The 25442-nt window shown below is 40.6% G+C and overlaps 1 protein-coding gene across 1 annotated transcript in view; it reads right to left on the reverse strand.

The window, feature by feature from the left end:
- Nucleotides 1-5282: 5282 nt before the first annotated feature.
- nxph4 (neurexophilin 4) overlaps nt 5283-25442 on the reverse strand; it is a 44698-nt gene continuing 24538 nt past the window's right edge. Inside the window, exon 2 of the mRNA XM_083938401.1 lies at nt 5283-6305. Coding sequence (XP_083794527.1) covers nt 5490-6305 — 816 coding nt within the window. The 3' untranslated portion in view covers nt 5283-5489. The remainder of the gene's footprint in view (nt 6306-25442) is intronic.

Here is a 25442-nt window from a genome sequence, read left to right on the forward strand (position 1 = left end):
GATGGTGATCAGTTGACAGTTCTGCCCCTCTCTTCACTCAAGTGTCCAAAACATACGGCCTCAGATCAGATGATACGATCACAAAATCGATCATCGACCTTTGGCCTAGGGTGCTCTGGTACCACGTTCACTTATGAGCATCCTTATGTCCGAACATGGTGTCAGTTATAGACAATCTGTGACTAGCACAGAAGTCTAATAACTGACGATCACTTGGATTTAGATCAGGGAGGCCGTTCCTCCCAATCACGCCTCTCCAGGTGTCTCCATCATTGCCCACGTGGGCGTTGAAGTGTCCCAGCAGAGTGGAGTCCCCTACCGGAGCCCCATGCAGGACTCCATTCAGGGTCTTCAAGAAGGCCGAATATTCTGAACCACTGTTCGGTACATATGAACGAACAACAGTCAGAGTTTTCCCCCCTACCACCCGCAGGCATAAGGCGACCCACTCATCCACCGGGGTGAGATCCAACACTTCAGCTCTCAGCCGGGGGTTTGTGAGTATCCCCACACCCACCCGGTGCCTCACACCCGGGGCAACTCCAGAGAAGAATAGGGTCCAACCCCTATCCAGGAGTACGGTTCCAGAACCGAGACTGTGTACCGCACAAGCTCCGGCTCCTTCCCCCAAAGAGAGGTGACATTCCACATCCCAAGAGCCAGCCTCTGCCGTGTCTGGTCCGTCGAGGCCCCTCACCTTCACTGCCCCCGTGCAGCAACGCACCCGACCCCAGCGGTTCCTCCTGTGAGTGGTGGGCCCATCAATATCTTTTGTAATATTATAATTCTGTTCATAGTTTATTACTAAAATACTTCTTTTCGATTCTTAATCCTGTATTAAGAAATGGATTAAAATACTAAATCATATGCTTTATCCAATGTATGAATATAAATATTTATCTATTGTTTACATTTTCAATAGTTCACAAAAAAAAGTTATGACTGTAACTGTTATTCATTTTCTACATGAGCGGTAAATGTAAAAATACTACAGTGTAAATTCTAAAAATCCTGCATTCAAAATGTTACTTGAGTAAACAAACAAAAATATTATCATGCAAAAAACAGACCAGTTTACAGATTTAAATGTAAACTTTTTAAATGTGTAATTTTATTCAGCTGACAACAAGTTAACAAGGACCCAGGCTGTTGCCTAGCAATGGAATTTCAGTCAATGGCTCTGCAACTTCACCTTCTCCTTGGTCAGTTTGTTGTGGATACATTGTTTTATATGTAGCCTTCTGTAATCTGGGTACCCTTGCAAAAGAGAGTTTGTTCTCAATGGTCTTTTTCTGTTTAAATAAAGATTTCAATCAATCAATACATCTTCAACCTTTCCTCCTTATCGGGGTCGTGGGGGGTGGAGCCGAACCCAGCTGACATCGGGCGTGAGGCGGGGTCCACCCTGGACAGGACGCCAGTCTATCACAGGGCACATAGAGACAAACAAAGACAGACAACCATTCACACTCACATTCACACCTACGGGCAATTTAGAGTCTTCAATTAACCTAACACCTGCATGTCTTGGTCTGTGGGAGGAAACAGAGAACGCAGAGAGAACCCACGCAGACACGGGGAAAACATGCAAACTTCACACAGAAGGGCCCCAGCCGGGCTTCGAATCAGGAACCTTCTTGCTGTGAGGCGACAGTGCTAACCACCACTGTGCTGCCCTAATACTTTTCTTGACTTTTTTTATTTTGATGTGAGTTCCTTGGTTACATCACTGACATGTATACCTTTCTACCTGTCTAGTTAGTACTATAATACGTCATAATTTATTTGTTGATTTTATTTTGCATTAGGTCTCAATATGTCACTTAGTTCTGTAGGACATGCTGCTACATTTTTAACATTTTTAACACTTATAACTTATCGCTCCTTCTCACTTATCTAGTTTGTACTTATTTTATTTCAATCTGCTGCTAAACTGCACGCTGCGTATTGCTGTATATTGTATATACCTATGCTTAACCACGACGTCTGTTGCACTCTGTCACACTTGGTTCATTGCTTGATTTATCTGACGTTAGCTTTATTTTGATTTGATTTATGTTTATGCTTATTGTTACTCTGATCCTTTTCCGCCTTTGTATCGAAACTGTTGCACAATAATTTCCCTCGGGATAAATAAAGCTTCTTGAATCTTGAATCTTGAATCTTGAATATGCAAAGTAACTAGTAACTAAAGTTATATTACGTTTAGATTTGAAATTAATCGTTCATGGTCATATAAATATGCACTTTATCAGCTTTGCAGGTAAAGAGGGAAGCAGGTTACATTGTTAATTAGTCCATTTTAACAGATTTAGATCATTTTTGCTGCTCAGGGAGGAGGTTTACAGCTTGAATCTCAGCTCCTGGTGCTTCCTTTGTCGAGTTTGGATGCTTAAGGTGTCCCTCTGATGCTAAGACAAGTCAGGTCAAGTGTGGTACTAAAGTTTCAATAAATATGAATATCAGTGTGACTTTGCTCATCTGACTTGGTTTGTCTGGCCTCTGTTGAGACTGGATTCTAGTGCATGATGGTTTTTGCACCTGCCCAATGAATGCTAAGGAAAGACATCACATCCTCTTCCCCACAATATAAATACGTAGAGTACTGTACCTTGGCAGCTGAGGGATTAAGCTGCAGACCATGAATTACACTGTCCCAGGTTTGAGTCGAACTGGGGACCTTTGGTGCATGTTGTTGTGAAAAGATGGAATGTTTGGTGGAAGACTATTGATAAGTGGGATTATTCATGTGAACTAAACATTTCAAAGTTTTACTTTATTTTAACACTTTATCTTGTCCAAAGTATGTTCATATACTTTAGACCTATCAAAACAAATGTTTTATCTTTCCCTATCATCATACCAAATATAATCTTTAGGCACAAAAAATGCTGTGCATAGGTTTTTGTAAGATATCATATGAACCTGATGATGACAATACAGTTTACAGTCTGTATATACAGTGAATTTACATGTCAGAGTTTAAAGAAGCATTATGGCCAACAGCATTGTCAGCATGCTTATATTAATTTAGGTTTTCAGGCCCAGTATCTCTCTTAAAGTGCTGCTGTCATTACATTCCACTCTCAAGGTCCGTTTAGTCAACAAAATGTTGCACATAATATGTCAAGTAAAACCGTGTTGTTGTGAAGTATCACAGTCTTTAATACAATTATTCTCTTGTGTTACGGCTTAGAGGGTTGTGTGTGTTTTTTCTGTTTTCTGTTTTTTTGTCTCTGTGCTCACCAGCTGTAGGTCCCGCCTGGTCGCCGAGGCTGACACCTATTCCAGTCGATCAGCTGTGCCTAAAAAAAGGAAGAGGGGATCTGCAGTGGCTCTCTCTCTCTCTCTCTCTCTCTCTGACTCTCACTCTCGCTCCCATTCGGCGTCTGATGATAGCTGCATGAAGCTGTGGTTTGCCAGCCGTATGTTCGTGTGTTCTGCCAGCTGGTGAAGCCATTTATTCTTACAGCCTGTGTAGCTGTGTGTGTTTTCTACAGCTGTGTGATGCTGTGTTTTTTTGTGTTATTTAAGCTGAGGGTTAATATAAAACCTAATTTTCCTTTTAAAAACAACTGGTCCTCGACTCCTTCACCTTTTGTGTTTGTTTGTGAACTTTTGTGAACTTTTTGTGAACTTTCTTCTATTGTTTATTAGATATTTTTGTTAGGATTCTGGGAAATATATCTGAAAAAACACACACAGGCATAAATAAATTTAATCAGGACCACACATACACACACACACACACACACACACACACACACACACACACACACACACACACACACACACATACACATACACATACACACACACACACACGAACGTAAGGCTACACAAAGGAGTACATAAAGATCTCTCCACAACAACTCGTCCGGTGATTCTCCACCAACCCACTGTAGAGAATCTGGGTTGACTCCATCAATCTCTGTGTCCTGACTATCCACAGCAACTTCTGTAAGATACATGGACCTCCCTGGACCTCCACCTCAATGTCATTGATCAAAAGCATAATACGGTTTCGAGCCACAGTGAGATGAAGATTCAATTAGCATTGTCTGTGTGTTTTCTAATGAAATTCGGAACACCATTATCGTCAGATCAAAAGCGTGGAGAGCAAAGAGCCAACGACTCTGCGCTCAGAGTGAAAAAACAAAAAATAAGAGAAACAGTCTGAGATAGTCGCAAGGTTGAGGAGTTCCAGGTGTGTAAACAAGGAAGATGTGGGCGCTGTGATTTATGCTTTCAGTTTGAACCTCTAATCTAGATGCAGGAATATATATATTTTGAGCAATGGTCACGCTATCATGCTTAATTTTTTCCATAAGCACATTTTTTCTAGCATAATAGGAAAATTTGAAAGAGAAATTATTAGGTAGCTAAAACAGTGGCACCAGTAATACAGCAGTCAATAAATTGTGAGGAAGCCACCTGGAGGTTTAACTGAATAATGTTTGCTCAGATGTGTAATATTTCCTTTGCTTGCAAGATCAAACAAACATAAATCTGTCAGTCATGTTACTTAGAATACAATAGTTATTTTTCTTTTCAGTTTTAGGGTAAAAGTAATTAAAAATTATATCAGATACCTCCCTCGGATTCCATTACTGTACATACCAACTCCCTCAAAAAGAGTCAAACGTTATCATCATCTTACGAATGTTTCACGGTTGGTTTTCATGTTAAAATGAAATCCTTTACTTCAATATGTTTCCGAAAAAAATTAAATTACATATCTTCACAGAAAGCTTGGGCACCAATTCCCAATCAGAGTAAAATGTAACTCAACTCATAATAGTGTCCTTGCTGAGTTAGATAAAATGAATACTCTGCACAGCTTGTGCCCTGAATTGTTCTTGTAGCTCTGAACAAAAACATTCACGCAGTAAGAGACAGACAGTTTAAGAGATTTTAATGTGCTTTTTCATACAGTATATTGTATGCATATCCAGCATAGCATTTCTCATACATATAACTCTCTTATATCCAGGGAAACGTAGAGCTGAGAGGATGATTAACAGTCAGTCTACCATAACATTATGTCTGCCATTCAGGGATGGCACAGCACAGCCGCCTCAGAGGCACTCTTTATACTCGGAGGGCATAATACTAATTCCAGCTGTTTTCAACCGAATTCTCCAACCGCAAGAAGTAATAACACTTAGAAACAAATATCTAAAAACAATAAGTGTACTGAGGTTGATTACATTATTTACAGAAAAAAAAGCAACAAATAAAAACAGAAGTTAACAAATACAAAGTTGGATAAGTCAGAGAAATCAGCCGTATCTTAACCATCAATAACTCTGATTATACTTGATTTAAATCCACAATTCACAGCAGTTTGGAGGCAAAAAACAACAAACGTCCCCTGCCTCTTCATCGTAATCAATATGACTATAATTTCTATCATTATCATTATAATCATCATCGTCGTCATTAACATTGTCTCTTTTTGTTTCTCTTTCTAGTTCAGTCTCACTTACTTATCCCAAGTAAGGGTGCTCACTTTGGAAGTTGTAGTCCGGACACACTTTTTGAACCAGCTTGTAATCGATGCTGAAGAAAGAGATGAAGATGCAGATCACCTTGAAGGGTTTGGCACAGAGCCAGGCAGCGTGGGACTGGGTGTGCTCTGTGAAGCAGGTCTGAGAGGGATCGTACAGGCAGGGTTTGGGCTTCTTGGATCTGTTGGTGTTCTCGTACTCCACCCGACAGTTAAAGGCTTTTGTCTCTTTGGAGTCGATGGTGGACTGCTGAGTCTCCTGGATCTGGACGTCCTGCTGAGTGTGGGGGTGCAGCTGCTGATGGAGGACCTCAAACTCCACCACTTTGGTTGGCGGCACGATACTGACGGACACGTTCCCCAGGCTGGACGAGTTATGGCGGAAGTAAACGGTGAAAGTCCCATTGATGTGATCTACAATCTTCCCTGTCACCAGCAAGCTGAACTTCATGGTCTTGACATTAAAGTAGAAGTCTCCCCACCCAAAGATCTTCTTGGTCTTCATGGCTGTCTTTAGTGATGGCTTGCGCTTAGAGCGGTATCCTGTCTGGTCCAGGAGCAGAGACTGGTTGCGGGCTGAGTCGTATGGGTTAAAGAAACTGTAGGTGGGTGGCTTGGATTTCATGGGTGTCTGGTCGATTGAAGTGGAGAAGATACGTGTTTGGTACGGAGGCTTAACCACTCCCCCTGTCATTCCTCCCACGTTGCCTCCACCCATGCCATATGGAAGAGTCTTCATCACAGTCCCCACTGGGCCCATGTCTGGGAACTTCACCTGCTTCTCCAACCCTTGGACCTGGAGAAAAAGACAGAAACAAAGAGAAGAAGGCTTTATTTACAACGGGACAAAGGCTATTAAAGTTGCTTTTTCATATATTCTCCAGGAGAAATGTATTTGTTTTAGTTTAATCATCACAAACAAAACATATTAGTTCAATGTTTTGTCAAACTATAGTTAACTACAACTTGTAAAATACAATTCTAATAATATTAAAACACGCTCTATACTTTAAAAATGGATATTTTGACAGCAGTCATATGGAATATACAAATTGCAGAAATGCTCAAACTGAAAGACAGCTGACAAAAACTTCTGACTTGCCAGAAATCCATCTGAGTGTTCAAAAACTAAATCACTGATTATTTGGGGAATTGATCAGCTGTCGGGACACAAAAAAAGATGTAATGACAACCTCTCCAGCGGGAATTCGGCCCAGTCTAAGTCTAAGTCTAAGGTTACCAATTAAGGATTAAAATCTGGCTAAATCCTCACCATGTTTGCACAGCATTAGCTCCAGCATTTATGGAGCAGTTAAAAGGTTCTGCACCTTGCTCAAGGTCAAAATCGTGTGCACCATACAGTAAATGTAATACCAACCCTGTCTGTTGCAGATGAAAAGCCAGAATACACTGCTCTCAGTACTGGGAGTTGAACCAGTAACCTGCGACCTCAATGCCACTCTGAAGAGATCAGACAGGCTGAATTATTATTTAATTACATTTAATTAAATCTTGAAATAGTCTGGACAACATCTAAGATACACGAGAAAAAAAAAAAAATATTATGTCCCATTTTATTTTACGCACATTATTATAATCTGAAGAGTTGTACAGGTCACTCCTCTGCTGAGATCCTTTTTACCTCACATGATTGTTATTTCGGCATGTATCCAAGTTGTTAGAAGTTGCTATGTTTCATCTCTCGAATTCAAGAAAACAAAACCATCTATTTTTGTTAACACACTTTAATTTTGTTGTCAGTGTTGCTCCAGAGAGAAAAACAACTCTGCATGTAAGGTAATGGATGTGAGCCTTTGTTAATTCAGACAGCTTTCTGCCTTTAATCCACAGCCTAGGTGGTTATTCACTGTGCTGATTGACTGGAAACATTCCCCTGCTCTCTTTCATGTCTCATCAATCACATCACTGCCATGCTCCCATCCATATGCATATATGTGCACACTTAAAAACACACGCACTTGAGCACACAGACACATTTGCACCCATGCAAACTTCAAGCTTGAAGCTGTCATAAAGTGACAGCGAGAAGTATTACAGCTGTTCAGAGGGGTTACATGTGCTTCCCCTGAGGATGCATTTGGATAGAGTTTTAAACTGTTGTCTTGGATAAACAAACCAAAAAAACATCATCCAAAACAAGGACAGGATCAGATCTTTGTGTCTTCTAATGCAGGGATACTTTTTTGTCTCCCTTCATTCCTATCCAGGTTTGTGCCTCATCTTTCATCAATCACTGTACCTAATAATAACAACTCCATATTACTATTCGAGCCAGCAGTGCAGCGCTCAATACAGCTCCTAATGTATTCAATCATTCAATTAATGTATCTATGTCTGTTGGACATTCATTAACATGCCTGCAGAGCTGATTTTAGTAGATTGATTAAGGAGAAAATAACTGAAAGTATATTGACCACTGGAGGAATTAATTATGAAAAAAGACAGGTGTTGATTAATGACCAATGACTGGCATAATGACCCACTGAAGATTTTTAACAGTCCTCTACTCCTTTTTCTGCCATGACAGAAGGCTGTGCAGTGGTTTTGCAATTTTAAGATGGTGAATGATTGGTGATGTGAGCCGACTTTGGCGTTGACAGGAAGGAATAAGCTTCGGTTTATGGCAGAAACACCAGAATACGTACAGCAACAAACAGTGTGTACAGTGCATGCAAGATGGGGACTTCCTGTGAATGCGCTGTCAGCAGTGCTGTCAGCTAGCTCCATGTGTTGCCATCTGTCAAGCTAACACTCTGCTGGTGCAGTTCTAATCATTTCTCTTGCTGATGGGACCGAGCTCGAACTAGCAACATCATCATAATCCTTAACCACCGTCAGCGGCAACATCACGCTAGGAACCTCAACCTAACCTTCAGGGTCAACTGTATGAGGCTCAAAAATTATTTCATGAGGGGGGTCTGAGGTCGGCACGGGTCCTTCTGAGGGGGAAAAGCAACTGTACACAGTCAGCAACTTTAACAAACATCGATTGAGTGGAAAAAGATGAGTATGGATAGAGGGCTTCTCCTTCTGTGTCACAAAAGTAATAAAATGCCAACAAAAACCAATGAACAGATGGACTTTCTATTAGCATAAATATGAAATATTTTTTTGTGCTAGACAGTTAATCCATTTAAAGGGTGAGGATTTGTTAGAAGAAATATCAGATATTTTCTCATGACATGAAATCTATAAGCTATAGACTTTTTGCAAAAGAGCGGATGTTTGCTATAAGGTCACATCAGGCTGCCGCAACCAGTGAGAGATTGACGGTTGGAAAAATACAGATTCACGCTTTTCTTCCTCCACAGCCTATATTCTGTGAGGTTACATTGAGTGAGAAGTAACTTTTAGAGCAATTGCCAGAGAGAAGTTGCTGGGGTAATGAAGAGATGCTGAATCTTACACACAGGTGCACGCACATACACAGTAGATATATTTATTATCAGCTAGAGAGGCTCTTAGGTTGCAGCTAAAAGGAGTTTGAGAGACCAATTGTAATTCATCTGTCACAACAAAAGTAAATCAAATCTACCATCATAAGATAAGGAACAACAATATAAAAATTTCCCCACTTGCCCCATACTGGGCGGTCTGATTCCCAGGCTAGAAATATAAATAGTCCTAGTTATGTTTATGTTTAATAGTCTACATTTAATAATACAGAAATCAAGAGGATGATAATCACTCTGTCTGTTTGACAATAATGTTACATCTGATTTTGGTGCAACTTTTATGTTAAAATCAAAAATATAAAGAGTAAGTAAAGTATAAAGTACATGTTCATGATGGCTCTTTATTTAAAAAAAGTTAGTACATAGTGAGAGAGGCATAGATGTGTGTACCAAATGTCACTGCAATCCATCCATTAGAGACATTTCACTCAAAACTACAAATGTAAACCTCATGGTAGTGCCAGAGGAAAAGTCAGGAGATCATGAAAGCCTGAATGTCAATCCATCCAATAGTCCTTCAGATATTGCAGAAATGCAGAAATTGCCATCCCTAGAGCCACATTGCTAGCATGGCTGATGAATATAATAAGGTAAAATGATCAGCGTGTATATAAAAATGCTGGTTAAAATTAGCTTTACACTGTCATTTACAGAAAGCATAAACGTAACTGGTCATGCTCCCCCAAAGAAGCTACACAAAGCCGATGCTTTACCTTCCCACTTTGGAAAGTGTGTGCAATGCAACTTTCAAATTATTCAGCCCAGTAGAAATTACTTAAAAGTCAAACCCGATTTGGGGGTCATGCTTTTGGTTCCCTCTTGTGGGTATTTGGGACTCTGAAGCTCAAAAGTTCCCCACATCATGAAGCTTTACACGCATCAACACATTCATTAGTGTTTAGGAATTCGATTCCTGTTTGGTGGGATGCTGGGGGAAGTCATAGCAGAAAATGGAATAAGTATTGTGGTGGACTTATACATATGTATGATACAGGCAACTCAATAACAGCACAATCATAGAAAGAACAATCAGATTACAGAGCTTGGGAGATAGAGGGAGATAGTGAAGAAAATGTTATTAGCAGAGAACTGAGATGAGGAGAGGAGAGAGTAAGGAGATCTTGTACATTTTCTAGGAATGGGTAACATTAATCATCTATAACTTCATTTGGAGGTTCATATGATCAAAAAAGCCTCTTTAGTTGCTGCTTAGATGGGAGGCCTACACCTCGAAGTACACGCAAGAATGAAATGTGTGGATTGTTCAATGAGTTTAGCTCAGACTGACAGAGTGACAGAAAAAGAAGACACACATACTAGCAGATAGAGAAGGGTTTAGAGAGAGAAAGTGAAGGATGGCGTGCTCGGTGAAAGGCTTCACACTAACTTATTAAATAAGAGAAGGTCAAGTGAGCTCTAGAATTGACTGCTGAAACCCGATATATCACATGCTGCCACAATTAAGATCTCTTTTCATCATTAAGGAAGGATCAATGGTAGCACCTCTTCTCTCCATTTCTTCCACACTGTCTCAGTCAATCTGATATCTGATCTTCCGTCTGCCTTCATCCATAACTTCCACATCTCTTCGATAGCGAGAGTATTCAGGGGAAATGGACTTTGCTCATTGGGTCCCGTAGCACCCATCCGACTCCCTCTCCTGCCTCCCACCTCCCACCCCCCTATCCTCCCACCCGAAGGACTGATGAGAAAACGAGAGCTGCTTGTCTCGGAGCACTTTCCCAGGCTTGTTCCTTTGTTTAATTGGAGTTTTATTGGTGACAATCAATTCATTTCTATCTGTGCTCCAGGCTGCATTGATCTGCTGTCACAGAGAAGAGTCAAATGTACAGTTCCACTCCCAACGCACTACAAACCACAAGCTCTGATGCCAGTTGTTTTTTTTTAAAACTTTCTGTTTCTACTACTTTACTAGTTGCTGTGATTAAAGCAGAAATTACTTGTTTTTTCACATTTTCAGGTTTATCTCATGAGGCAGCAAACTATTTATGAGCAGTGAGGACACATATTCTGGCGGAGATGTTGACTGCACATCGTTTTTACTTTGAAGTCACAGTTTACCTTAAATGCTCCCAAATGCCATAAATCTGTTCAAGCTGCTGGTGGAAAGCTGAACATCTTAAAGTGGAAAAAAAGTTGCATTACTGAACTGAACTTCAAAGATGACATTTTTTTGAACTACACTCATCGATAATGAGGTATGAGTTGTGTTCTAAAACCCTGAAATTTCAATGACTTTCATTCCAGCTATCCCATTTCCATTTCAGGTATTTAGATAATCAGTCGGGGAAGTAACTACATTTACTCAACAACTGTCCTTAAGTATAATTTTGAGATACTTGTACTTTACTCTACTATTTCAATGTTATGCTACTCTATACTTCTACTCCACTACATTTATTTTAACATTTATTAGTTTACACATTCAAATTATTAATGCAAAATATAATCAAATAATAACTAATGACTTATTATCATATATCAAACTATTCAGCAGTATAAAAAGTAATCAGCTCCACTTTTAGTAGATAATCCTAACATCTTAAGGCCTCTGAATAGGTGAAAATGTTATTATTTAGGGAAATCTTCACAGAACTCCATGATGTAGTTCTGTTGGCTTCACTGGGCTGTGACGTCTGGTGCACGCTGGGGCAGCTTTTTGCAGCAGTGTGAAGCAGATGAGATGAGGGTCAGTACCTTCAAGTAAAGGTACAGCTGCCCCAAGTGAAGGAGTTCAAGTATCTTGTAGTCTTGGTGACTAGTGAAGGTAACACCGAGTTTAAGGTCAACAGGGAGATTGATGCAAAATCTACAGGAAGCGGTGTGAATGAAAGCCTGTGAAGATGATAAAACTTTAGTCTCATAGTCCATAAATGTGATTCACCTGTGTTTGTTGATGGATAGTTGTTGCGTTAGCTAACTAATTATTGTAGATAGTGGATATGTGCAGCTGACATCCCAATGTCTGGTAGACAAAGATGCCTAAATAACAGACTTGGAGATCTGAAAGCCTTCAGTTGGTGACAGACATCCCTGTATACAACAGGTGAATAAACAGAATCAAGCAGCTGGAAATCTACTAAAGTTAAGTAAAATCAAGAAAACACATTTCAATGTCAGAGTCACCAGGACATCGCAGGTCTGCTCTCACTTTTGGAGGACCTAAGACCTCCGCTGTTACTTGAAAATAAGAATTGAGCTGAAAAAGGATGTCTCTGGATGGAGCAGGAAAAGAAACATTTGATATGGGAGTTGAACCAACCAGTTCCCATACAGCTCATTACATAAGGCTGTTTTGTCAGAACCCTTTCTGTGTCACATAACCCTGCATGTAAAACACTGCACTACTGTCACTTTTCTCAACATTGGGAACACACTGTCAATTTTGTGAATTCACACAAAACTCTGTGGTTAGCTTCAGGCAACACAATGATCTGGTTAGGGGTAGGGAAAGATCATGAGTGGGATTAAGATAAGCGTATTTATAAGGTAACTACAGTAATGCATGGAACATCAGCGGGACAAGAATCACAGAAATGTCTGGTGTTTGTTTGACCCTTTCACCATCCAAACCTGCCTCCTTATGCGACACATGGTGCTTTAAGTCCTGGGGCACTTGCTCTGAGAGTCTAATATCACTGCATTTGACCCTGACGCACAAACCTGACGCCCTGACAGTGAGAATCATCTTCTTAAGCATATGTCTCTGTGATGAAAAGGACATTCAATCATTTTACAAAGCATTCATTGCTAATAATACCTGTAATAATTTTAGTAATATTGGTTATTGGGACTAATTGGTGAGGCAAAAAAGACAGAGAAAGCTGGCTTGAACATATTCAGGTTCTGTTACTGTGACTTCGACATGTTCAATACCAGCAGTGGCCCTGTTTTTATGATCATATAATAAAAAATAAACTTTTCTTCCTTCTTCCAAAAAAAATGGGAGAACTGAAAATGACATTTAATTACAAAAATAAAAAAAAAAGCCAGGAGGAAAAAAGATAAACCAGTCGGGGGAAAATAAAGAGAGACAGAGAGAGAGAGGGAGGGAGAAAGGAAGAGAGGGAGAGAGAGAGAGGGGAAAGAACAAAAAGAAAAGGCAGTAAAAGCGATTTCGCAGTCCAGTGGTGTCGCTGGATTATCATGAAAATGAAAGCTACTGAGTCAGGGAGTATCAGGGAGCAAGGAAATGGAGCCGAGACAGATAACAAAGTAAGGGAGAAGAAGAAACGAATAGGAGAATGAGTGTAGAGAAAGCAGAGAGGTCTGTAAGACGATGTGAGGGGAAAGTGCAAAGAAAGAGAGAAAAGGTAAAAAGACAATATATATACGACACACAGTGAGATTATGAGTGCAATAAGACAAAAATGAGAATCACTTCACCCCATAGAGAATAATCAGAGGTTTCTTGAGGAGTAATATCTGTAATATTGTTTCAAGAAGACCAGCTCAGCTCTGAAATATTTTTCAACTAAAGAAGGGGTAGTACCCCCCCCCCCCCCCCCCCACACACACACACACACACACACATATCAAAAGCAAAAATGTAAAAAGTACTGGTGCATCATGACCAAAAGTTTCATATAGGAGAGGCTGTACTCTGTGTATAGGCATCCACTGAGGAGAGAAAAGACAGAAAGAAGTGAGACAGTACACTGCAATCTGGCATCCTGACATCTACATAAGAAGATTTAGGGAGGTATTGTGTGCTAGTGTTTTATGCTGACAATATTGCAAAATATTACAGATGCCACTAAAATCGAACTGAGAAGGAAATGTGGAAATCCCCGGTTGCGATGTGAGAGGAAACATATGTGCAGTAAAAAAATGTTTTGAAAAAAAAAATCAACAAACCCTCAAATTAACCTTGGGCATTAAGAAGATTTTTTTTTTTTTTTTTTGCGGAGGGGGGGTATTTCAATTTTTGTACAAGACAATTGAGGTGAAAGAGCTAGAAGAAAGTCTGAGATCCAGTGAAGGCAGGGAGGTCAGTGGAAGTTGGACAAGTTGGGAGACAATATACTGTATACAGGGTTTATCCATTTACATTTAATACTTAAAAGTATGGAAATAATTTAATTTAACTAATACAAAGAAAAGCTATCACCCCGCTAAAAGTCTCCCTCAAACTGACTTATTCACACATTACAACATGTCTGTTTAATCCATACAAAAACTGTGAATAAAGAGTATTTTTTACTCATTTTTACTCATTTATGTGCTTGGCCAGGAGCAGACATTTATTGAAGTCTATGCTCATGGTGACAACAACAACTTGGCTAGTCTTTATGCTTGGCTAACACCATGTCCTTACTGCAAGTGAGTGTCTGACTATTGTGTAATATAGTTAAAAATGCACTGAATGTGTGAAATAAGCTGTAAAATATGCTCCTGAAACACAGCTACATTCCCGTTCAGCAGCTGAATCCCAATGTGTTCAAACAACACTGAGCTTCAACAACACATTTATTTAGGTTTTTGTAGTGAGATGAGGAGGTGTCATAGAGAACTCCATCTTTCAACTCCACTAATGAACTGTTCCTCGTTCATTACAGTGCTCTCAATGCAAGTGTAATTAATTAATTTGTCAGTGAGTCTGACAAAATTTTACTGTAGCTCAAAACTGCATGCTGCATTGCCCTTTGCAGCCAATTAGGACATCCCAATAGAAGACGATGCAATCAAGCTTATTTTGTCTAATTTTGTCACAGATGCTTAACACAATGCTTGCTGTTGCGCTGTATTCACACTACATGTGAAAAAAGATCAAATTGTAGCATGTCATGTCAAGTGTCTGTGACTAGCTTCCATTGAAAATGGCTTGTAGCCTGTTTCTCTGTCACTGTGAGCACACATGAGGATACGGTGTTCGACTGTGAAATGTAGCCACATTCTTACGGATATAATAGTATTTGTAGGAACCTTTTAATTAGTTTGTTTATATCTTTATTATTGTTTATTTTGTCTTACTCTTTGTTACCAGAGCAAGACAGAGGCAGTTGTTTGTTTGCTTTTGAACTGGAAATAAAATCAACCAAAAACGTGAATCCTGCATGGACAATTGACTTATTTGCCTGAGTACAACCCAACCAAACTGGTGCATTAGCGGCCCTTTGTGCAAGTTTTAATTTAGAAATCTTCTCATCTAACGCTCAAGACAAAAGCAAATAAATTTAGCTCCCAAACTATTCCTTAAAACACTCGCCTTATTTCTTGGTAATTAGTCAGGTCACATAGTGCGGCCCGACAGCTATAGTTTGTTGCAACCACAGTCTGAATTTAGAAACACACTGCCACAATCTAGCAATCCATTTTACCATTACTTATTAAAATCAAAACAGCTACATTTTACACTCACTTTGCATCACAATTGAAACCTGTCCAAACTGTCATACTCAGCTGTAAAATAGCTCACTGCACATTAGGATCACGGGGCGATGAATCGCTAATGAATTCTGCCTCTAAAGCACAAGGGAATGAAGTGGGGTTATATACTCACATAGATTTACTGCCCTAAACAGACCGTACTACTCTTGTTAACACCACCTTTTGTAAGACAAGGTGGGATTATGGAGCTATGTAAGATATTAACCCAGGAGACTGCACAGTCACAGAGTGAGTATAAATCACTGCCAAATAAGCATACACTACTTACAACACATTGGGCATCGCTGCCAGCATTGTGAGTGGGTGTTTTCATTCATGTTTAAGCAATGCTACTGCGAGCCAAATCGGTGAAAACATGAATCCCAAATATAACAGCCTAACAAACAGCTATGGATTGATACAGTTCTCAAAAAAACTAAGAGATTGAAATGTAGCAACAACCATTTAAGAAGGTCAGTCGGCCTAAGGTCTATGTATATACACCTTACTGCTGTCCTCGGGACATACAGTGGTGCCTGTGGCAAGGCTGTGCTAATCTCCCCAAAACATAAATTCTCAGTAGTGTTTGGCCATGTTGCCCTCATTGAAGGTATTGCACAAAGGATAAAACTAGGTACAATGATGCAATGAGATCTGCAGTGAAGACACCTAATCATCAGCAAAAATCTACAGCCAACAGCATACATGCAGCGCAAAATGCATAAAACAATTAGTGTTATTTCACAAACCTAGCAAAAGTCCAAAGGGGAAATGTATGTGAAGACTGAGGATCTGCTATAATAGGAATTCTTTATTTTTCCATTTTTCAATACAAGTAATGTGTCTTCTGTTTTTGATCCATTCAATTAGAGCAGTGGACAGTCAGTCCGGCACACAGGGACCAACTCCAGTTGTAATGCCAGAACATTCATTAAGGGCAATCAGGGGCGTCACACTTGGTGGGGAAAATGGGGACCAAGTATACAGGGTCCTCATGTGAGGAGGGCCCACAAAGTTGCTAGAATGAATAGCCATATATGCTGGGAGGGGCCCACAGAGGATGCAGATGTACAGGGTCTAGCATTTTGTGCTACGCCCCTGAGGGCGAGAGGGCATGTATGTCTTTTATGCTGTGGGGTAAACCGGAGCACCTGGAGGATCATGCAAACAAGGAGAAAACAGGCAAACTCCACACAGAAAGGCCACTGATGCTTTATCTATAATAAAGTCATTAGAAGATTTTGCTCTCAGGAGCCTGATTTCAGTGGCCATAGATCAACTGTGTGCAGGAGTCCTCCCTTGTTCCTCCTATCTTACTGATCACATCAGATCAGCATGCCGGAGAGTTTTTGCCTGGCTGGCTGGGTGGGCAGACTTCCCACTTGTCTCTAGTGATGGCCCGGCACCTGATCAATCACCCCAGGCAACTCTTTGGGGACTCGCCGGTGAGGAAGGGGGGAGGAAAGTGCGGAGGCATTGGTGGATTGAGGGTGTCTCGTTTGCATGCGGGATGGCGGGCAATGCATCAAAAGATGACAGCTATCCCATTCTTCCTTAAATAAGAGTGGTGAGTTTCTCGCTGCCTGTGCCTTAACTTTAATCATTCATCTAAATAACTGTTGCAGAAGTCTGCTACCAGAGGGGGCCACTGCCAGGCAGGCTGCCATGGGTGTGTGGAATATGAAAACTGACGTGGCACTACTGGATTTCTCATTTGTAAACGTGTAAACATATATTTGACTCAGATTGCAAAAGCACAAAAGCGCTTGTCCACCCCCCCCCCCCACCCCCCACCCCCTTTTCTCTCTCATAGATTTATGTATTGAATGAGTTTGAAATTCATCAAGGTTAGACGGAGCAGGTTCAGAGGAGGTGCAGGGTACTCGGGCTCATGCAGCATGTGCGACGTCTTGAGCAGCTAAGTGACAGTGATTGATGCCCTCTGTGTTTCGCGACTTATCAAGCGCATATACACACACACACACACTCACAAAACGATAAACAGCTAAAGATACATAAAGAATCAAATAAACACAGGGGATTGGCAAAGAAGAAGAAGAAGAAAAAAATGCTATCTGCATAATGAATAGAAGAGAAGAGAGGCACAGTTTCCCAGCGGGTGAAACTGAGCCTGGGAGACGTCAGTTGGGAGGGGGGTACAGAGACACACGGGCATGTGACAACTCCGACAAGTCACCCAGGCGGCAAAATAAAGCCCGGCTTCCTCAGATTTGTTTCCAGTGCTCATCAGTAGGAGAGCTGGATGACGGATGGACTGGTGCTGGGCACAACGTGAGCGTGTCAAAGTTACACACCATAATAAAGACTTGCTCTTTTTCCTTCCATTCACTTTACTTTTTTTCCCCAGCCACCTGCCGTCCCACTGCCTACAACTCATCTAATTTAATTCTAATCTGCCTTTGTTTGTGTCTTCCTCCTGCCCTGCATTCATTTATACTTCCTTTATTCCATCTCTGATCCATCTTCCATTCCTTCATTTTTCCCATAATTACCTTTGTTGCTTCATTTCATATTTTTTGCATCCTTCCATGTCTTCATTCATGACTGATTATGACTGGTTCTAGATTTTTCTTTCCTTAATTCTTCACTCTTTCTTTGTCCATCTCTCTCCCTGCCTTTTATTTCCTCCATCTTTCCTCATATCTCCATCCTTCTATCTTTTCAACAAATCATTCAGGGCGACTCTCCTTCCCAAATGTTCTATCTCTCATCTGTCCAACACCCCTTATTCCTGCTTCATCCCTTCCTTCTTCCTGACTTGTGTCCCTTCCTGTCTCCATCCTTCCATCCAGCCATGACTAAAATCACGACTACTTCCTTTATTCATTTGTTAATTTCCTTCTCCATCCTTCCATCTATGAATAGTATTAAAACTCATCCTTCCTTCTACCTTCCATCCCTCCATCCTTCCTTTCTTTATCTCATGTCCCCATCCTTCTGTCCATGACTAAAATTGTGACAACCTCCATTAACCTCCTTCCCAAATTCATTCATCATTCCTTCACCATCTCTCCATTCTTTCTTCTTTTATTTCCTCCTAAATACTTTAATCCCTCCATCCGCAGTTTTGTCCTTAAATTTCTCCATCATCCATATTTGCTTTATTTCCTCCCTTCTTGTTTCCTCCCACGTCTCATCCTTCCATCTGCCCACCCACATATGATTACGAGAATTGTGACTTTCTCAGTCTGCCCACCCTTTCTTTCTTTATTGCCTTCGTCTGTTCAGTTCCCTATCATTTCATTTCATTCATCTATAACTAGAATTAAAATTTCTGATTGTTCCTTATTCATTTCATCTTCCATCCTTCTGTGCTTTATTTCCTGGTGTTCTTTTATTTCTTCATCACAAGAAATCATCATCATCATTACAACAACCTCCTAATTCCTCTCTCATCCCTCTCACATCGCTTCCTTCCCTCGCCTTCCCATTTCCTGCATCCATCCATCCACCCAATCGGTCCACCCACCCATCCTTGACTAGCTCCTGGTAATTCCTTCCTTCCTTAATTTCTTTGCTGATCTTAATTCAATTCCTCCATTCATTCTTCCTTGCCACTTTCCTTTCATCCTGCTGCCAGAGCCCAGATCTCCCAGTAGATTTCCCTGATTTGGGAGTCAGCCGACTTTTGGGATGTAATAGGATAATTAGACAAAGATGAAAAGACTAAGCGTTTCCATGTCTGCTCCTTCCCTGCTGTGAAGGATGCTCTTCTTGCGCTTGGGGCCTAAGTCGAGTGGGGGCAAAGCTCAAACCTGTGAGGGGATACTTGGCTCTTTGGTTTGGGGCACACCATCTTCACCGGGGCTGATGACTCAGTTAATTGGAGAGAAAACAGTAGGAGGTGCCAATGAATAAAAACCCTCAGAGATGCTGGCAGCAGGGCACGGCAGCATTCCCCTTTCACTTCAAGGTTATGCACACACACAAAAACACACACACCTGCTACCGAAGCTGAAGCGACAAGGTTCCTGTTGTATCATTTGCATAGAAGGCACAAGATTACCTCCACTTTATTCTGTGAGAGTAATTCGATTAAAAGGAGCCAAAAAATAACATGATAGATAAGATAGATAACAATAAGACAACACAAACACATTGTAGCGCACAATGTATAGCACGTTTCCCCCCTCCTGCCTTTTGGATGCCTTTGCCTGTGTATAAATCACCTGGCTTCAAGGACGGAGCATTGGGACCCCTAACTGGGCTCCTTCACATCCACCATCTGGACACAGAAACCAGAGTGCTGACCAGCGGCCCTGCTCTCATTCTGAAGATGGGGGTTGGGTGTATGCTGTAGATAGAAACATAATCAATCCAACGACTGCTTAGTGTGTACTGGACTTCAGCGCTTTATAGCAGTAATGATATTTTGAGAGAGAGATAGAGGCCAGAACAGACAAAATGACAGAGAGAAGCTGTCAGCGTCTCTGCTCATCCAGAACTGTCCCAAGTATTCATTCACACACTCCCTGCCTCCCTCTTTCCTCTTCACTCTACCTCCTTCAAAGGCGGTGTCATTCCATCATTCGACTTGGTTTCACACTCCGAGACCCAATATAGGAGGAGATATGAACAGAAATGAGAAACACAGGATTGTCTTTCCACAGACCATTGTGTCCACTATGGTTATTGTGCCATGCCATCCACTGGCATAAGTAGGCCTTTATCTCTCTGGCCGCACGTCTGCCTGCCTGCTGTCTTTCCATTAGGCTGTAAACATCACATAAGGACAGCAGCGTTCCTCTTTCTTTCCCTCTCGACCTGATGGGACAGTCGCTTTGTTTTAGCTCACGTCATCTCACCTGCAGGGTGCTGCCCAGTAGCTAATCACTTGGTCACTGCCAACACCCAGATGTGCGTGCGGACATACACAGGCACACAGGCACCCACTTGGACATGCACGCACACACAAACACACACACACACACACACACACACACACACACACACACACACACACACACACACACACACACACACACACACACACACACACACACACACACACACACACACACACACACACACACACAAACACACACCCCATTGTTGAAGCTGAAGTCCATTCTTGTAATGGTGAAATCAGTGAACTAAAGGTGCAAATAGGGCTGCAACCAATGTTTGTTATTATTATTAATATGTTGATATTACTGATTAATCAGCAGATTATTTTCTTGATTTATCGTTTGGTCTACAAAATATGTAATAACAAGGAAATCATTAAAATTATTGTATTAATGTTAGTATCATTGCAACAACACATTGTAGTATCATTGCAACAACACATTGCCAGTTATTTATCAATCAGCTAATTGTTTCAGTTTGAGTTGCAAATATTCCAATAATCAAACAATACTGTAAACAGCAGTCCCGCTAACTGATTTGCAACAATGCCTGCAATGGCCAAACACAACAATATATGTATATATATATATATATATATATATATATATATATATATATATATATATATATATATATATATATATATATATATATATATATATATATGCAGGCCATTGTTATACCTTCTATTCTTCACCTTTGGCATGTCCAAACAGCAATTTCTTTATTACCTATCAGCTGATGTGACACTGATATGTCTATAAAAAACAAATATTGGCTGTTAAACTGAGTTAGGAAGGTTTGATTTTTGTTACTGTGCCCCACATACTTGGAATATGCTTCAACAAAACTTTAATTTACCACTAAGACAATCCCCAGGTTTGATTACTAATCTTATTGATCATAACTGTCTTTTGCTTTTATTTGTTTTGTTTTTGTTTTAAGTGACATAGCAATGCATTTTTCTTTTATTTCTATTTGAATTTAGATGTGACTGCATTGATTGAATGTACCCCAGCACCATTGTAAATGAGGATTCTCCCTCACTGTGTCTTCCAGCCTGGTTATTGGTCCTAACCTGACTTGTGAGATGGTTTGTTGCACAGCACCATCTAAGAAACTGTCATTTGAAACTGATTCGAAAAGGGCAGGCTCTTTCAAAACATACCTGGCAGGTGACCGATGACTTATCTGTCTATGAAAATCAGGAGAAGAGAGAAAACTTCCACTGTTCTGAGAAAATCATTCAGTGCAATGTGGAAAAACTCTCCAGTTTGGATAAAACTGATCCTACTGCAGCATCTAAGTTAACCTTTTTAGGAGCGGCCATTGTTATTTTGAGCAAATGGTCACCACTCGTGTCATCGTCATCCCCCACTCCCTCAACTGCCAGTATCTCTTCACAGGAAGCTGATTGGCTGGCTCACTTCTGCTCTGAACGAAAAACACACTGCTTGGAGCAAGACGAGACAACAGCAACAGCAATACAGATTTTGAGTGACATGTGGACCTCGGATTCTCGCATGATTTCATGTTATCGCACAAGCTTATTGCACATGAAAACTGTGTATATGCACAGCTACAACAAGCAAGGCAGGTCAAAATTGGTAAAAGTACAGGTTTAAAACCTGTTCGGCTCATTTCTGGCCCAGTCTGACTTCTTTTTCGCAAAGTATGTGTATCCAAATCTTAGCATTGAACTAGGTTACTACAACTGTAAATATCCTTGGTATGAACAATCACATCTCAGTCAATCCTTTCTTTGTGTGACTTCTACAAAAATAAAACCTCTCACAGTTTTGTATAGAAAGTAAAATTGTGGCACTGCTATGATAGCTACATTTGTAATACTGACCTGCTCTTGTTCACGCTGCTTGTGTTGATTCAACAGCAATAAAAGGCTCTGGACAGACCAAGACTTGTGACTAATAGTCCAGCAGGATCTGTGGTTCAATTACTGTGCGGGGCAGCTCTCCTCTGTCCCTGGGCTAGATGCTTTACTGGAATAGCTTCAGTAAACACACACACACAAACTGAAGCACACGCCAGAGCCTGCGCACACACACAGCCTTTATAAATGTGATGTCACTGACCAAAGGATATCAACAACTGATACATTTCTCTTCCTCGTTTTTTTACTTAAAGATATGTCCAGAAGAAACGTATTGGAAGATTGGATATTGGCACTATCTAAATGAATGTTTTCAAGCCCTGGGGAGGCAAAGGCTCACTGCACCGTCTGGGTCTTTAAAAATCAGGGGACAGCTGATGAAAAGCTTGGCTGATGCAGCTTTTCCACAATGAGTGAGAAAACTCAGGAAATTAATAGTGACCTATGAAATCTTTTGAAAGTTAGCGGGTGCCGAATTCATAGTTTAGCTCGACAGACAACTGGTCTTTTGTAAGTTTTAATCCAAGGACTCATAATGTGCATCTAAAGCAAACAAACTTGATTTACTGAAAGACGTCAATGACATTATGTTTCCTGTGGAACAGCCTCCGTTTGGACAATATGAACTTAAAAGGCAGAACAGCTAATATCAACAAAACCAGCTCGGTCTTGGCATTCACACAAGCAAAACATGATGGATGCAAAAGCATGAGTAGAATATTCTTGAGCTCCCCGACTGGTCCAACCAGGCGCACAGTGACAAAACTGAACTGAGTGACACATGCACACACCAACGCCCACACGCCGTAAACACAAGACGGGTCTAAGGAGCTGCCGTGCTTCCAGAGCAGATGGGTGGGTTGGGTATGGGAGTGGGGTGGCCCTGGTGGGTGGGGGGTGCAGAAGAGTGCCAATCTGTCATTTCTAACAAGCCAGCCAGGAGACTTGCAGCCAGGGCAGGTCACAGACACAGGACAGACAGACAGACAGACAGACAGACAGACAGACAGACACACACACACACACACACACACACACACACACACACACACACACACACAAAAGCATGCATGCCGAGTGTTCGTCCTCACGCAGGCATGACATTCCAACTGTGGCATTCCTGCTAATTAGAGTACAAATGAATGATCCAAGCAAGTGAGACAGGCTGATTCTCCCTCCCTTTAGTCAGCATTTAGCCTTCCTCCCATTTACATCTTCCTCTGCACTGGCTTCTTCAGTCTTGTTCCTCTTCTCCTGTTTTGCTTTTTTAAATTTCTCTACAGGCATTTTCTCCTCCTCCAAGAGAGGTGAGAGAAACACTCCGATGTGCAAAGACAACCTGTTACTTTTTGTTACTGCTACGACGGTAGCACCTCCCTACAATATGTGTGAGACACTGTCATAAATGTAAATGATTACACTTTTTAAGCGCATCTGTCCAATGGATTGTGTAGAACCTTTTGCATGTTGAAAATATAGTCATCAAATTTCATTAAAATAAAGGTAAAAAAGGGCAAAGGTTTATTTTCTGGCTCAATGTCTTTTCTGTTCTATGCTGCTTTCAGCTGCTCCAATAACTGAGACTTAAAGTTATAGAAATTAAAAGCCTAACGCATCTCCTCCATTTTATAAAATCTTATAACTTAAGATTAAGAACAAATCTTATAACTTATAACTAATTATTTAACTAACTGAACATTCTACCAACATGGAGTCGGGGCGAGCAGCCACTCCAAATGTTTTTTTATCTCTATCTCTTACTCCACAGCACTTTGACATCAACACTGGGTTGGTCCAACAGAAGACGTAACGTCATGTTAATGTTGCATTTCATGTTTTCCACGAACAACCCAAACATATCTTCTTTCAAAAGAAAAACCTAAATCAGCTGCTAGATTTGTCAAACATTTGGAGGAAATTTTCATAATGGTGCCATGTGAAAGAAACTTAAAGTAAAGCTAGGCACATACTTAAATCCTAACTAGCTCTCTTTGGAAATCCTTCATCCTTTGTTTCTCTTACATTATTTTCCTATTAGCATGAATTATCATCAGAGCCTAACTTGGAGAAACAAAAAAATTGTGTGTTACTCGCAGAACAAGTGCAGCTAGTTCCCCCTCAGAGCTGCACTGCTGAATGAATTGTTTGTTCTGTGATTGTATCTGTTATTCTTTCAGGAAGTGATAAATTCTGGGGCAAAGTCACAGAAAACAACAACAATAACAAACTCAATCTGGTAGTGCTCCTCAGCAGTCCAGGACACCTTGCCCACGATGCATCGTTGGAGGGCTGACCTTGAGTGCTAGGCATTAAGGTTGGGAAGCATCATTAGTACTGCTGCCCCGCTGCTATAGGCTAAGAATAGGGACACAATCACTCATTCATCATCTTCATATATATTTTCTTTCCTGCTTGGTTTTTCTGCAATTCATTATTCAGTCAGGGAAACAATTAAATATTCTACTGTAAGTACCTGGTGTTTATTTATATATTCTATATTGCAAAACCCAGATTTCCATGTCTTTTTAAAAAAATTATAAGCAGGTTGAGATGCTTTATAAATATCAAAAAGTATCAAACCAGTCAATCCAAAGAGAAATGCACACAGACCGTATTCAGAAACTGTGCCTTTAAACGAGCCGTCACTTTTGTACGGTTGTGATGTCACAACTATACTATACCGTATATAGATAGAAACTGACTCTTCAGTGCCGTAACAGTCATTTCCAGACTACAATGATGGCCCAGAGACTCGTAGTAGACCTGGAAACACTGACCAATCAGAGCAGACTGGGATTTTTTTCAGGAAGGGGGCTTAAAGAGACTAAAATGGAGTGTTTAGGACAGAGGGTAAATACAGGTATATTTAAACAGACAGTATGAGAAAAGAATGTGTTTTTTGAACAGTAAAGCAGGTGTACGTGTTCTAGTAGAAACCCAAAATACAATTGTGAACCTGAAAATGAGCATAACATGGGGCATTTAATGCTCAAATCAACTAAAACGAAACTCTTCTAGATGATATTAGTGTATTTTTCAAGCATACACTGGTTCATGTTGCGCCCTACGCCTATTGTTACGGTTAGATTGTCTTTACATGCCTTGTTGCAAAAAATGTCCCTTAGGTAGTTTGTCAGGGACTGAAGTACAACTGCTTTGATTTATTAAAATTAATAAATGTATCCTGCCCATTTGAGTAGTGCACTGAGAAATAACACCTTAACTGACGGGGATATAACATGTATTTTTAAAACTCAAACCAATCACCTGCTTGTAACAACCCAGATCCTCCATTTCTGTTTCCTTC

This window comes from Echiichthys vipera, assembly GCF_963691815.1.
Source record: "Echiichthys vipera genome assembly, chromosome: X".
NCBI lineage: Eukaryota > Metazoa > Chordata > Actinopteri > Perciformes > Trachinidae > Echiichthys > Echiichthys vipera.